This window comes from Coturnix japonica, chromosome 1 (genome assembly GCF_001577835.2).
Source record: "Coturnix japonica isolate 7356 chromosome 1, Coturnix japonica 2.1, whole genome shotgun sequence".
NCBI lineage: Eukaryota > Metazoa > Chordata > Aves > Galliformes > Phasianidae > Coturnix > Coturnix japonica.
Window position 1 is genome coordinate 122131409 of NC_029516.1, and position 14903 is coordinate 122146311.

General features: G+C 45.0%; 1 protein-coding gene across 1 annotated transcript; it reads left to right on the plus strand.

The window, feature by feature from the left end:
• Positions 1–9331: 9331 nt before the first annotated feature.
• On the plus strand, positions 9332–12428 carry ECRG4 (ECRG4 augurin precursor). Its single transcript, XM_015849829.1, has 4 exons — positions 9332–9547; positions 9891–9938; positions 10400–10557; positions 12054–12428. Exons 1-4 carry the CDS (start codon positions 9457–9459, stop codon positions 12213–12215), a joined length of 459 nt encoding a protein of 152 aa, XP_015705315.1. The 5' UTR covers positions 9332–9456; the 3' UTR covers positions 12216–12428.
• The last annotated feature ends 2475 nt before the right edge of the window (positions 12429–14903 follow it).

Genomic DNA, 14903 nt, shown 5'->3' on the forward strand with positions numbered 1-14903 from the left:
AACTTGAGGCCTTCACCTGTTGTCCTATTGATGAGGTAGACAAATTTAGTGCTTCTATAGATTTGCCAGATTAGATTTAGAAGGCAGCAGCCTCGAATGCTTCTACATGAAAGGACCAAATTTACTTTATGAACGCAATTAAGAATGTCACGTTTTGGGAATAAAGTGACAGTGTGCTCCTCCACCCTACCTTTACATGACATTCAGAAATCTAGCTCTTTAAGAGAAGATCATCTGTGAAGCCAACTGGCAGCTCCAAGTGTTCTTGCTCTCCTCTGGCAATTTTATTAGCTATAGTCACAGAAATGTAGATCATCAGGGATTTGAAATTTCAGTACATTCAAAGAAACACAAAGCTTTTTTGTAACATTTTCCAGTAGGGGAATACAGGCATACACACATATTATATAGCTGGCCTTTAGCATTTTGTGATTTAGCCATATCTTAACTGAGATGAAGATGAGATGCAGGAACCTGAGCAAGTGAGAGCACATCCTTGCAGTGTGACAGGAAAGGTTTGCATGTGAGGCAGGTGTATTTCCTAATTTCCTCTTCAGATGCCTTTTACAAATGTCTGATTTGAATCACAGAAGCATCATAGAATCATAAAATGGCCTGGGTTGAAAAGAACCTCAATCATCTAATTTCAATCCCCATGCTCCGTACAACGTTGCCAGCCAGCAGAGCAGGCTGTTCAGAGCCATATCCAGCCTGGCCTTGAATGCCATGGTATGTACATTTAAACATCACAGTTTATCCACATGCATTCCCATGCACACACGAAGAACTTTTATCCCACAGCAGAATGAATTGTGCTAGGCAATGAACGAAAGCATCTGTCATTAAAAAGCAATAGGAAGACACATCTATTTAGCACAAGCTGAAATACAGACATGTTTTCATGCTGTGTTTGGCTTGGCTTACCACAGGCAAGACTTAATGAAGTACAGAAAGATTATCTAAAAGAAACCGTGCAGGATCTGATGTTTACAGCGACTTCTCTCTGTTGGCTGCCCCTGAATGTTCATTTGGGTGTTGCAGCACACTGGCACTCTAATAAATCCGTTCTGGTCCTATTTAGAGATTTCACACTTGATGCCTTTCTTTTTTTAATACAGCTTCCTGCCCTATGAATGCTAATGCAGGTCTTCTTGACCAGCCTCTTCCTAATAATGACATATAGAGATGGAAACCTCTCCTGTGACAGGCACAGATGAGATTCCTTTAGCTGTGTCAATAGCCTTTGAAACCATTGATTGTGAAGTGAGATTGCTTGCGGAACTGAACAGTTAACAGAGCATGGGTCAAGCTTGGATTTTAAGTTAGAAGAAGGGTGAGCCTGTAGGCAAGTGAATCTCTGTGGCAGTCAGCCAGTCTGCTGATTAGATCTCAGTGTAGCAATGGGAAAATCCACATTCCTTTTACACTTCTTTGTGAAGTCTGTGCTTGCACAGAACTCTTCTTACTAGTTGCCATGCAGCTTTCATCCTCAGCAGGTGGCACATACACAAATGTTTTGCTTCTGGGAGGAAATGTAATTTGTCAAGACCTCATGCAATTGAGTTTCACTCCTGCTCCTTAGTCTTTCTGACCTGTTATGCCCTTTTCCTTGCTCTTCTGCTTACCTGTAGACCCTCAGCTCACTGTAACCCTATAATCAGCTACTGTCCTTTCTTCAGATATTGCTTGGAGATGCTACTGTGCAATTGAAGGGAAAATGGCAACGACTGATTTGAAGGGACCTTGGCTTCGGCTGACATTTCTGTGTAAATTTCAAACAAGCAGTTTGTAGGTGATTTGTAAATGTATAAACTCTGTGCTACTACCTGTCTTTTCCTTCCTTTTGTCTCCGAGTGAGATGCATTGATTTTAAGACTAGAATACATCAGTCTGGTCTAACCACCTGCATAATTCAGATCCTCTGACATCCCTGTAAAAATTCAGCTTTCAGGATCATAAAGAGTCCTTGTGACAGTGATCATCTTTTAGAAAGAAAAATATTCTCCCCTTGATTAAGAAAGATACACCTGTTCCTACATAATCCCTCTTACATTCTTTCTGTGTTGCCCAAGAAAAACATTGTCTTATACATATGCCACTCTGCAAGCAATGCCTCCTATTTATTTCCATGGAAACGACAACAGATATAAAGAGCACAATGACACTGTTTGATAGAGCAAATTCTCAGCTACAAAACACTCTTTTTCAACAGAGTCATCATCATTAGCTATGCATTTTCACCAGCAATAAACAAGAGCCTGTCACACTAGTAACAGTCTGCATGGCGGTCCATAAGATGGCTTGGTTTTCACGTCTCTGTCACCACTGCTGAAGGGCACCACCACTGCCTCGCTCTGCTCACATCCACTGTTTGGTCTCCAGAAACATTCAGCAAATATTGGTCAGTGTCAGTGGGTACTATTTTTTTTCTGCATTACGGAGTTCAGTGACACACTTGTACTTCATACGCACTTCTACGTCAAATGCCTTTGTGTCAGAGTGCCCCTCTACTGCCATCTGTCATATATCAATGATATGTAATGGAACATTGGTGGGAAGGTTCAACCTCTTCTGCCATGACACCAACATCCACCTCTGATGCATCAACACAGTAAAACAGGAGGCATTGCTTTTGTAGCAGCCATCGTACCTTCCATACACTCATTAACTCCCATCTGCTATTTTTCCTCTGAAGTTAAAATCTGGAGTCAGTACAATGACTCTGTGTCTCTGTCTGTACATCCATCACCACTGCACAGAATTCTAATACTGGTAAGCAAAACAGGAGCGTTCCTTAACTGTCATTTTTATTGTCACAAATCAATCCTTAGATAATTTTGGATAATTTATTCCTAAGGCTGTTCATATAGCCTGGGAAAAGAAAAGGCAGATGTATTTTCCAGTGTTGTGTTATGAAGAGAACGTGCATAGATCTTTGGATAATATTTCTGTTTTGCATTTTGTATATATATATATATATATATATATACATATATATATATACTTACACGTACATGAGTTTAGTTCTCTGCATGTAAGAGCTTATTTTTAAATGAAAATATGTGATGTTTAAATGGAAACCAGAGACAGAAATGGGAGAGAAACCTCTGACAAAAATAAGATGAGAAGGAATTTGTCCATAATGAAACCAAAGCGTGCATCAGCCTTTGTTTTACCTTTTTCTCTTAGGTACGAGCCTAATATGGAGTTGCCTGTGCTCTTACAGGTAAATGAATCTGTGCCTTGGGCAACAGGAGCTTTCCTAGAGGGGACTGATGGATTGCTTCTAATATTGAGACTGCAGGTTTGATGGGAACTGTGGTGTTGTCTCTTTATTAAAACGTTGATCTTACAACGATCTGTTTTTTTGGGTTTTTTTTTTTTGTTTTTGTTTTTGTTTTGTTTTTTGATATCAGATAAAAAGATAAAGGCCTCTCCCTGCTGTGTATTTCTCCCCTCCCCCTCCAAGATTTTCAGCATGGCTTGTCTTAAGCTCAAATAAAAAGAGGCAAATAAGATTATTGCTATGGAAAACTTTTCCATAGGCATATTTAGTGGCTCTGTAATGATTTGGCTATTTTGGGGTGAGGTTTATTTTTATTTTTATTTTTAAAAGCGTAGAAGAATGTCTCATGAAAGTTCCAACCCAAACCACACAATGGAATTGTCATATAAAATGACTGACCTTGCTAAAACCGAAGGCAAATGTTGCTTCTGAATCAGAAAACATGGATTCTGGTGCAGGGGCCTAGAATTCACTCAGCAGAGCACCAGGTTGTGTTGAGTGTTTCCTACTTCAAGGTACACACATCCTATGCACACCCTGTTTTCTCCTCACTGAGAGAAGGCACAGCATCCTCTCTTACCACGTCCAATATGCAAGTGCTTAAAACAAAGATATTATATTGCATCTCACTTGCCATCACCACATCTGCATTAATCAGAATGTAAAAAGCAAACTAACTGACAGTGTTTGAGAAGGCACTCCCAGTTACCACTTGAATCAAAGTCTTACACCGCCAAGTGTCCCCTCCTGCTGTACCATACTGTCATTGTTGTGCTTGTGCTGTTTCTGCAGGGTACAAGGATTCCTCAAGGATTTGTCTGCAGCTTTGCTTCCTCCTGTACAGCTGAACACCAATCTGGACACCTATAGAGAAGAAAGAGCCCGCTACTGTGGAAGGACTGCTATACAATTACCCTGGCTTAGGTCTATCCCAGCTCCCGTGACAGTTCAGCCAATATGTATTTCTGACACAGATTAGCTTTCTGGTTAAACTGTATCTATTTTGGCCCCAAGCTGAGGGATCAGACACACAGAGACATGTTTTTTTGTTTGTTGTTGCTTTTTTTTTCCCCCACCAGGACATTTTTGATACAGAGGAAGCCACATGCTGGAGACAGACAGCAGCTCTACCATCCTGCAACCATCCTCAGGGGCAATAGCTCCAGTGCATAATGGCAATTATGCCTATGCTAAGAGGAGCTAACAGGGACTTTAATGTCTTGTCTACGTGACAAAGGTGGGCAGGTGTTTCTGGCTGGGTGAATGAGAGGCAGCTTCAGTCCAGAATGTGCGCAGCCCTATCAGCACATGTACCAAATACATGACAGCACAGAGCCAAGGAAGAATTGCATGCCTTCATGTAGGAGCTACATTTCTGTGCTACAACATTTTGCAAGATCCAGGCATAGCAGCAGCAGATTGGAATTTAATCTTTCGGAGATGAATGGGATTCCGCAGTGCTCTTATGATTCAAATTGAATATGTGCATGAATATTTTCAGGACAAGTACTTAAATGATCACAACAGGCAAAAATGTCCCCTCAAGCACCCACAGTTGGCAGCATTACGATGCTAGGTAGGAAGAGACTGCCTTTGAAGCCGCTAGCATCCAAGCATGTCTGGGTGCAGAGGGATTTCATGCTGTAAGATTAAAGATGCCATGATCTCTTACTCAGCGGCAGCACGCAAAGGCTACAAAAGGTGCACTCTCCTGGAAACAAACTGAGCTGTAAATCAGAAATGTAATCCAGTGTCAAACAGACAGAGGCACGGACTCCTTCGCAGGGAGGGTTTGGACAGGCACTGGTAAAGCTGGAAGCACAGAGACGAGGCAGAGCTGGGGAAGGAGGCAGCACAGCAAACCATAGATGATCATTTGTGGTAGTACTGGGAGGATAAACTTCTGCTCTGACAACCTTGGAGCTACGCTCAGAGCTGAGATGTTCTAGATACTTCTAAGGCTCCTTTCTGCATTGCCTGGCTGGTGCTTTTTGGGCCCAAATCATGGTGATTCCTTGGGGTGGAGTGAACAACGTAGTCCCCTCCAGCAAAATGGGAGAAGTTTAGTTTCACCTATTTCACTCCATTCACTTTCATGAAGCAGTGGGGAAAGAGGGAGTGGATAATGATCTCGAGGTGAGGTTTTGGTTGGGGACATGAGACAATGGGAAGACCACAGCAGGCAGCATCTGCTACCTCATGTATAAGTCCAGAGCTTGGGGGAAATAGTGAAAGTGTGTATAAACTGTTAAGAAAATGATGACATGGAGAGAGGGATGCTAAAGTGGAACAAATTTAAGTCAAAAATAGCTCATAAATACAAGTTCAGAAAGAAGTTCTGAAACATTACAGAAATGCTAAAAGAAGAGCCCTTAGAGACAGCAGTGAGAGAAAGAATGATTTGAAAGAAATTGATGTCTTGAAAAAGAGAAGTATTAATGTATTACGATACCTCTCCTTTCCTGCTAGACTCAACATGCAGGCTTGCTATATACTTGTGAAAATGTACTGGAGGCAGCTGAAGGATAAAAAGACTTCTTAGAGGTTTTTTTGTATCACTTCAAGGTAAGGAAAAAGTATAAACACTGTGGTTTATTTATAATATGGACCAAAGTAATGATGCTACCAGGCAAAATGTGATGGATGAAAAACTCTTGTTCCTATCAGTCACAGACTGTACATCAAGGTCAACAGAACTTGCAGTGACAAATAAACTTCCCTTAAGGGAAGTCTAAAACAGGGAAGTTTAAACCCCTTTAAAGTAAAGGAGTTTGAGACAGAACTTGGGTCCTGTCACTTTCAGGAGGGCTCTGGAGCAGGAGAGGAAGTAGTGTAGAACTCCAAATATTTGGGGCATAACTGGCTCATGACTTCAATGTTCTTCCTCCTGTTTGGAAATAAAACACAGCTCCTGTGGTTTTCTTGGAACAGGGAGCAGAAACAGCTCAGAGTGCCAAGCACCTCCATCCTACAGCCAGCTACCAGGACAGTATGGTCCGGACTTTTTGTGAAAAACTCATTAACTGAGAATCATAGAATCATAGAAACATAGAGTCATAGAATGGCCTGGGTTGAAAAGGACCACAGTGATCATCTAGTTTCAACCCCCCTGCTATATGCAGGCTCGCCAACCACCAGACCAGGCTGCCCAGAGCCACATCCAGCCTGGCCTTGAATGTCTCTAAGGATGGGGTATCCATGTGATACCTCTCTGTATGTCAGGAGCACAGTTCAGTGCTGCCATGTTCTGGATCCCCCAAGTCATTTCAGTGTATCATTAGAATCTTCGTGGTTCTTCTTTACAGAAGATGAAGTGTTGGCTCCTGCATTCCCTGGTCTGCGTACAGCTCTCCTGTTTATCTGCTCAGCTATGCTGATGCCAGGTCTCACTATTTTATCATGTCTCATTATACTTGGTGTTGGTTTTTTTTCCCTTGAAATTCCAGCTTCAGTGGTCCTGTGATTATAGAAATGCACACCACATTTTAAAATGCATGTGTTGAGAATCTTGAAAACATGAAGCCTAATAAAGGAAAGAAATCAAAATCAACCTTTTAACTTCTATACATATGCATATATATATATATATATATAATTTTCTGTGTTTGGAATTTCTGGATATCCTTGAATGGAGATACCGATGGTATCTCTTACATTTTAATGAAGGTAACAGTCCTCTCAACAGCTGCTGTGATGAGATACAAAAGCAGAGGTGTTTCTCTATTATTCATGAATCTCTCTGTACTTACTTTCAGTCCAAGTGTACAATAATAATACAGGAACGCAGATGCTTTAGAACTCCGTGATGCTTCAGGGCAGAGATATTTCCATGTAGTTTTAGATAGAAACCACTGGGCTTTACAACACTGAGCATAAGTGTAGAGGTCACGCAGATGGAACAGGGTGACTCAAGTGTTCAACAACACAGAGTGAGTTGTGGAGCTATTTAAAAAATGAGATGGGGTCTTATTTGCTTACCCCCAACAAGGCACAGGGCGTGTTGTGTGCTCTGACCACCAGGCAGGCAGGCAGGAGGTGACCAGTGTTCTTCCAAACCAAGAAAATGACAGTTTAAAAGGAGTAATGTTACTGTTAATGGAGAGAACCCTGGAAAACACCACAGTTTCAGACAGTGTGCACAGTGACTGCATTTTTAACTGGCAAACACCAAAAAGAGGTACCACAAGTGTACCAATAAACATGAGTGCTCATTTGAAGGCACACACTTCCAGTAATGATGCAGTAGACTCAGGCTCAGCAGAAAAGTGCTGCAGCACCAGGCAACAACATCTTTGTGCTTAAAACAACCTAGGCTAGAAGTATAGATTACTACTGGAAAAATACCAGTCACCTCTCACTGCTGGCTTAGAAAAGAAATAGTGTTGTATCTTCAGCAGCTCTTCTTTTACTTTATGCTCAAAAGTTCTGTCCCCTGAACTGAGAAAGTGACCTCTTTTGGAAAGATACCCTGCTCAGTTTAACCTTTGGTGAGATGTTCACTCATCAGTAAACATTTCTTCCACAAATGGAGCAATGATTTTCTACAATAGCCACATACTCAAGTCAATATTTCTACAGGTTTCACAAGATAGCATCCATCTGAGTGGCTTTGAAAGCCACAATTATATGTGTGGTACACCGATGAGCTTTGGTGCCTTCTTATTACCTCGTATTACCTGGAACCCTATAGAGAATGGTGTTGCATGCAAGGCTTTTTACAAAGTGACCAACTTTGATATAACAAAGAGGTAACTACCTGTGAGGTACTGCCCTGCATCATGGGTGTTTCATGCAGCCTTAGGTATGCATCCCACTTGTGTAACTTCAGCTACATTCTGCAGCTTTCTTTCCAAAGAAAGCCAAATGATTTTAGTCAAGTGACTGTCAAAGTTAAGCCAATTAAAGAACACATTGATGCCTGTTTGCTGCAGCACAGCATTATGCACAGAGAGAGAGATGATGGTTCATCCAGTCTGGTTCTGAGTTCATCCAGTCCAACTGACCAGTATTATATATATATCCAGTCATTATATATCCAGTCAATAAGACCAGTATTTCCCACTATACCACATCCTTCAGACATCTAAACATTTCTTGAACACTTCCAGGGATGGTGACTCCATCACCTCCCTGGGCAGCCTGCGCCAGCACCTCATTGTCCCTTCAGAGAAGTATTTTCTAACATCAAACCTGAATCTTCCCTGGCACAACTTGAAGGCATTCCCTCTTATCCGATCGTTGTTACCTGGAAGAACATGACAACTCCCACCTCAGCACCACCTAAGGTCATTGTAGAGTGATAAGGTCACCCCTGAGCCTCCTCTTCTCTAGACTGAACAACTTCAGTTCTTCACATTCTATCCTACTCCTATCCTATCCTATCCATCCTATATCCTCCTATCCTATCCTATCCTATCCTACTTCCTATCCTATCCTATCCTATCCTATCCTATCCTATCCTATCCTATCCCATCCAGCACCCCATCCCATCCCACCCACCCCACCGCCACCCTACCCATCCCACCTCATGCGCCATTCCCATCCCAATCCCATTCCCAATCCCATTCCCATCCCATTCCATCCCATCTCCATCCATCCCATCTCAATCCCACTTATCAGTCCTTACCGCTACCCTTACACCCTACCCTACCCTACCTACCCTTACCCTACCCTATAACCCTACCTACCCAACCCTACCCTACCTACAACCTACCCTACCCTACCCTACCCTACCCTACCCTACCCTACCCTACCCTACCCTACCCTACCCTACCCTACCCTACCCTACCCTACCCTACCCTACCCTACCCTACCCTACCCTATCCCATCCCATCCCACTTATCCAATCCTATCCTACCCTACCCTACACTACTATACCCTATCCTACCCTGTCCTCAATCTCAACCCATCCCATCCCATTTAAGAAGAGGTGCTTGTATACTGAGGATCCACTCCTGACAGCCGCACTCCGGAGCATCCCGGTACCGGGGCCTCCTTAGCTTCGCTCCCCCCACAGCGGGGCCCCGGGCCGGGCCGAGGGCGGGCGCGACGTGGGCGTGGGCGCGGCCATCCCTTGCTCCGCTCTCCCTCCTACCCGTCCCGTCCCGTCCTGTCCCGTCCCGTCCCGTCCTGTCCCGTCCCGTCCCGTCGCGGCGGGGAGGCCACCACCCATGCCGCCACCGTGCCCCCGCGGAGCTCTACCCTGGACCTTCCTCCTCTTCTTCCTCTTCCTCGTCGTGCCGCTGCTGTGCGCAGCTCCCGGTGAGTGAGCATCTCTCCCCTATAACTCTTTGTTTGCAGTCGCTCCGCGGGGAAATGGTTGGTGGGGAGCCTGGTGGGGAGCCCGGCTCTGGCTGTGCTGGCAACTAAGGCTGCTGGGATGGGGATCCATCCCACTAAGGGCTGGGGAAAGGATGTCGGGGTGCAGGAGGGTTCCCTACAGCTTCTGTTGAACTCAGGCAGGGAAATGGGAGGTATGGGGAGGTGCGGGTGGAATCATGCTCCACATTTTCCTTGATAGGAAGGAATCGTTTTGTATTCGTTATTTCCTTCTTACCAAATAAGAGTGGTCAGAAAAACATGCATTATACTTTTACTTCTCTAGGTGTTTCAAGAGGAAATAAACTTAAGCAGATGCTTCAGAAACGAGAAGGTAAATAGAGAAGCAGCCAATTGTCTGTATTTTCCCTTGCTGGTTCTGCTGCCGCCCATTGAGGCTCTCAGGGTGCTGTTGCTGTGCCCCCATCCTGGAGCTGTGTAAGCACTCCAAGCAAACCCCACCATGCACAGCTCTGCTGCACCATGAGCACACACAGCGGCCACGCGTCCCTCCCATTCCTGCAGCTGCAGCAAGCAGAGCCCAGGCTCCCATTCTCCGTTTGGACTGTGTATTTAAATTCCATGTGTAACATGCCTTGAGCTCGGGATAGCTATGATAAAAGCAAAGAGAACGGGGGCTATGAAGCCATCACATCAGCAATTCCTATTTTCATTATTGCTTCACACGCCGCTCCGCTGAGCACAAAGGTGATGAAATAACACCAAAGATGTGGCACAATTTAGGCTGATTAAGAACTTCTCAGCCTCTTTCTTTGGGGGGGGGATTCATTCCAGCCCCCATTGCCACGAAGCCGGAGGTGTCGCTGAAGGAAGAGGCAGCCAAGGGGTTCCTGCGCAGCCTGAGGCGCCAGCGGCGGCAGCTGTGGGACCGCAGCCAGCCTGATGTACAGCAGTGGTACCAGCAGTTCCTCTACCTTGGCTTTGATGAGGCGGTAAGTGCAGGGCTTCCCCAGGTTGTGAGGTTGGGTGGGGGCATGGGAGGCTGTAGTGAGGTGGGGGTTGGCCTCTCCTCCTGGATAACAGTGATAGGAGGGGAAGAAATGACCTGAAGTTGTGCCAGGGGAGGTTCAGGTTGGATAATAGGAACAATTTCTTCTCAGGAGTGGTGATGCAGTGGCACAGGCTGCACAGGGAGGTGGTGCAGTCACCATCCCTGGAGGTGTTCAAGAGCTGTGTGGATGTGGCACTGAGGGATGTGGGCAGTGGGCATGGTGGGGATGAGCTGATGATTGGGCTAGATAATCTTAGTGGTTTTTCCCAACCAATGTTAGCTACCTGATGCAGAGTGTGCAGACCCCACAGACGTGCTGTGACCTTGCCCTTTGAACCATGAGGGTATATTTCTAAGCTGTAAGAACACTGGGGCAGGATCAGGAGCCCCCAGCTGGTACACACACTGAGCAAAGCTCTGCTCAGCAGACTCTGTGTTCAGTTGCGGTCCCGGGCATAGAAGAACCCATACATAAATAAGAGGTAAAAATAGTCATAGATGTTGGATTCTTGGCTTCTGACAGCTGCGTGCGCGTGCTTAATGAGATTGCACCGGCACAGGCAAGCTGGAGTACACGTTAGACCTTCACATTATGTGGATTGCTTAGAAGATGAATGCGCTCATTTTCAAAGCTGGAACGATTTAAAAGAAGAAAGCCTTTGCTTGCACTGAAATAATGAAGGATACATTTTTTTTTGTTGCTCCCGGACATTATGCAGATAAAAGTGACTTTTTAACAGCGAGGCTACACAATATGGAAATTAACAAAAGCAGTTTTATGAATCAGGAACTGAAGGCTGGGCGCAAACAGTAAGAGGTTAAGTAGAAAGGGCAAACCACGCAGACAAGATGTATTCCTCTCTACAAGTTCCTGTGTGCACTGACAAATGAAACCAGGCCTGTTGTGAGATACAATGAGTCCACTTAGGAGGCTTGGTGGAGTATTAAGACACAGCCTTAACAATGAGATAACTGTCAGTTCCAGCAACGTTTCAGAAAGGACTTAGGCCGTTCTTACCCATTGTGTACTTTGCAAAACTTTCTTTACGAATCTCAGCCAGAAATACTTCCAAAGAGCCATTCAGATGGAAAGGCTTTGGCTTGGCAAGCGTTCGATATCCTCGCGTACTGTTTTTCCACTGCTGCCGTGAGCAGAACTGAACTGCTTCTACAGCCTTATGATTTTACAAGAGAAAAATAACAGGCATTTAACAAAGGGCGATGCACCCACTTTGCGCTCAGGTAAGCCATGACTGCAGGTGTAGGGCACTGGGAAACCAGACTGGTCACATCTCACAGAGAAAGCCCCTTAGATGCAGGCTTAGATGCAAAGGATCTGAGTTTCTGAGGAGAAATTCTGGATCTGAATTATCTGTATGAGACAAAAAGGAGCCCCTCTTTCATCTTTTTCTTTCAATCTCATTCTCTCCCTGGCAGAAATTTGAAGATGACATGTCCTATTGGACGAGCCTGGGGCGCGGTGGCAGTGAGTACTATGGGGGGTACTACCAACACCACTATGATGAGGACTCACCCATCGGACCCCGGAACCCACACACCTTCAGGCATGGGGCAGGAGTCAACTATGATGATTACTGATGGCTTTCATCCTCCTACAGCTGGGATGTATGGGGCTGAGCAAAGCCAAGCCCTTCCCCAGTCACTGTGTCTGCTTCCCTCCTGTTCATGTACAACAGCAGGAGCTGCCAAGAAAGAAACATGACTTTTCTTTCATTATTGTTACTTAGTAGTATGCGATATACAGAGTGTTACAGAAATAAAGCTTTTTTTGATAAACTTTCCCATTATTTAGTAGAGTCTGTAACAGCAAGTTTCTTTAAGCCGTCCTACTAGAAATTACTTTTTAAAAGGGCTTTTTTTTTGTTACCTTTTCTACACTCAATCACAAAATTACATCATAGCATCTAGGCTGGCATATAGAATATATAGTATAACCTAACACGTTTCAGATGTGCTGGCTCATTCAGTTTTGTGTCAACAAACAAATCCAATTATTTCTTGGGGGAAGGGGGGTTGGAGGGGGATTGGCCAGCAGGGAGAGGGAGGTGATTGTCCCCATTTGCTCTGCCCTTGTAAGGCCCCACCTGCAGTACTGCATCCAGGCCTGGGGCCCTCAGCACAGGAGGGATGTGGAGCTGTTGGAGTGGGTCCAGAGGAGGCCACAAGGATGATCAGAGGGTTGGAGCACTTCTCCTATGAAGACAGGCTGAGGGAGCTGGGCTTGTTCAGCCTGGACAAGCCTCTGGGGAGACGTCATTGCACCTCTCACCCTTTCATCATCAGGGAGATTCTCCAGGCCCCTCACCATCTTTGTAGCCTTCAGCTGGACTGTCTCCAGCAGTTTTCTGTCTTTCTTGAACTGAGGAGCCCAAAACTGGTCAACATGCTCCAGATCTGGCTTGACCAGGGCAGAGTAAAGAGCAGATCATCTCCTTTGACCTACTGGGCACTCTTTTTGTAATGCACCCCAGGATCCCATTGGCCTTCTCGGCCCACAGTGCCCACTAAGACATCCAGGTCCTTCTCCCCACACTTGCTCTTGTTGAAGCTCATCAAGTTCCTTTCCACCCAGCTCACCATCCTGCCCAGGTCTTACTGAATGGCAGTACAGCCTTCTGGTATGTCTGCCACTCCTGGCTTTGTATCCTAACACAAGACTCCCTCTCCCAGCTGTTCTCTTCTGTTCACAGACAGCATAGGGTGCATCACATCACTGTCCCTGGCCATCTCAGCTCTGACACCACGTAACCTCTCCACCAGGACAGAAGAGTGGCATTGTTCATTGTGGCTTCCTACAGAACGGGGACAAACAGGCCACAGCCCATCTCTTAACATCCCGCAGCCACAAAATGCCACATCCCCAGCTTGTCAGCCACAGAAGTCAGTCAGAACCATGCACTTTTATCCCAGGATTGTTTCCTGGATGGGAAGTGTAGTTTTCCTTCCTTGTAATGGTGGGGCCTAGACTGATCAGAGCCTAGATTTCAGTACTTGGCTTTGACAGCAGTTTGGCCACCACACCGTGGTTTCATGCTTTGGACCTTTCAGCTGGCTCAGCCAGGGCACAGAGCAGGGCACTCAGAGGATCCCCACCTTGCCAAAGAGTAAAAAACTAGGGAAAACAGCAAGGAAGAACTAGCTGTTGCTTGTTCCAAGCTGTAAAGCAGAAGCAAAACAAGGCAGACAAGAAGTTGTTGCCACATTTGCTATTGTCACCCTAGCATACATGAATACTGTCTGTATGCCTGCAGTCCCATTGAAGTCCAGGTCTTTTTCATGCCATGTCATTCTGCCACTGGTGATGCCAGCATTGGGAAATGTTTGAAACAAAACCACTATGGAGCTGTGGAGGTTACATTTCCACTGCTTTCAGGGGGAGGATGTATGGATGTTAGGACTGGCACATACTTCCCTTACTGTTAACAAAGCATCCTTTTTTTTGTATGTACAAATCTCTAACAACGTACGAGGACTTCCTGACCACAAGTAGCACTGAACTTCGTACTAATAAAGGCCTGGGGACCAGCTTAATCCATCACACTAATCACAGCCCTGTTTTGCTCTTTAGCCTGTTCTCTAAGGCTAACGAACTTATCTAACTGCATTTGTCATTTCTCCTTGCCTGCTTCAACTTTAAACCTGATTTCAAACATATTTTTACAGTGGTTAATTTATTTTTGTCCCATATATATATTTCTAAAAGTTTCTGGAAAACAAAATGACATTCATAAGTATCCCGTGGGCAGTGAGCTCAGTGGCTGCTTAGCCAGAACCTTAGAGAAGCTGCAAATGCCCCAGACACAAGAAAAGACTGTCAGATGATTACTTTATCCCCCCAGAGCAAAAAATCTAACCTAAAGATAAGACACAAGGCTTCTCTAGTGTGTGTGTTCACGCAACTTATTGCTTAAATTACATCTGCATGCCTCATTGTGCTGTCTGTAGACCAATAATGTACTTTACAGAGCTTCTGAGCAGCCCTGTGTGTAGAAACAGAAGTATATTGCATAAGATACGTAATCTAACAGTGGATCTTTTAGAATCATACAGTGGTCTGGGTTAGAAGGGACCTTTAAGATCACCTATTTCCAACCCCCTGCTATAGGCAGGGACACCTCCCTCTAGACCAGGTTGCTCAAACCCCATCCAGCCTGGCCTTGAATGCTTCCAGGGAGGGGGCATTCACTGGGCAACCTGTTCCAGTGTCTCATCACCCTCACAGTAAAGAATTCCTTCTAATATCTAGTCTAAACCTACCCTCTTCCA

Excerpts from the sequence above, each read along its gene's own strand:
- ECRG4 (XM_015849829.1), top strand. The coding sequence starts at position 9,457 with ATGCCGCCACCGTGCCCCCGCGGAGCTCTACCCTGGACCTTCCTCCTC. Across the intron at positions 9,939-10,399 it reads GATGCTTCAGAAACGAGAAG|CCCCCATTGCCACGAAGCCG; the intron begins GTAAATAGAGAA and ends GATTCATTCCAG. Across the intron at positions 10,558-12,053 it reads ACCTTGGCTTTGATGAGGCG|AAATTTGAAGATGACATGTC; the intron begins GTAAGTGCAGGG and ends TCTCCCTGGCAG.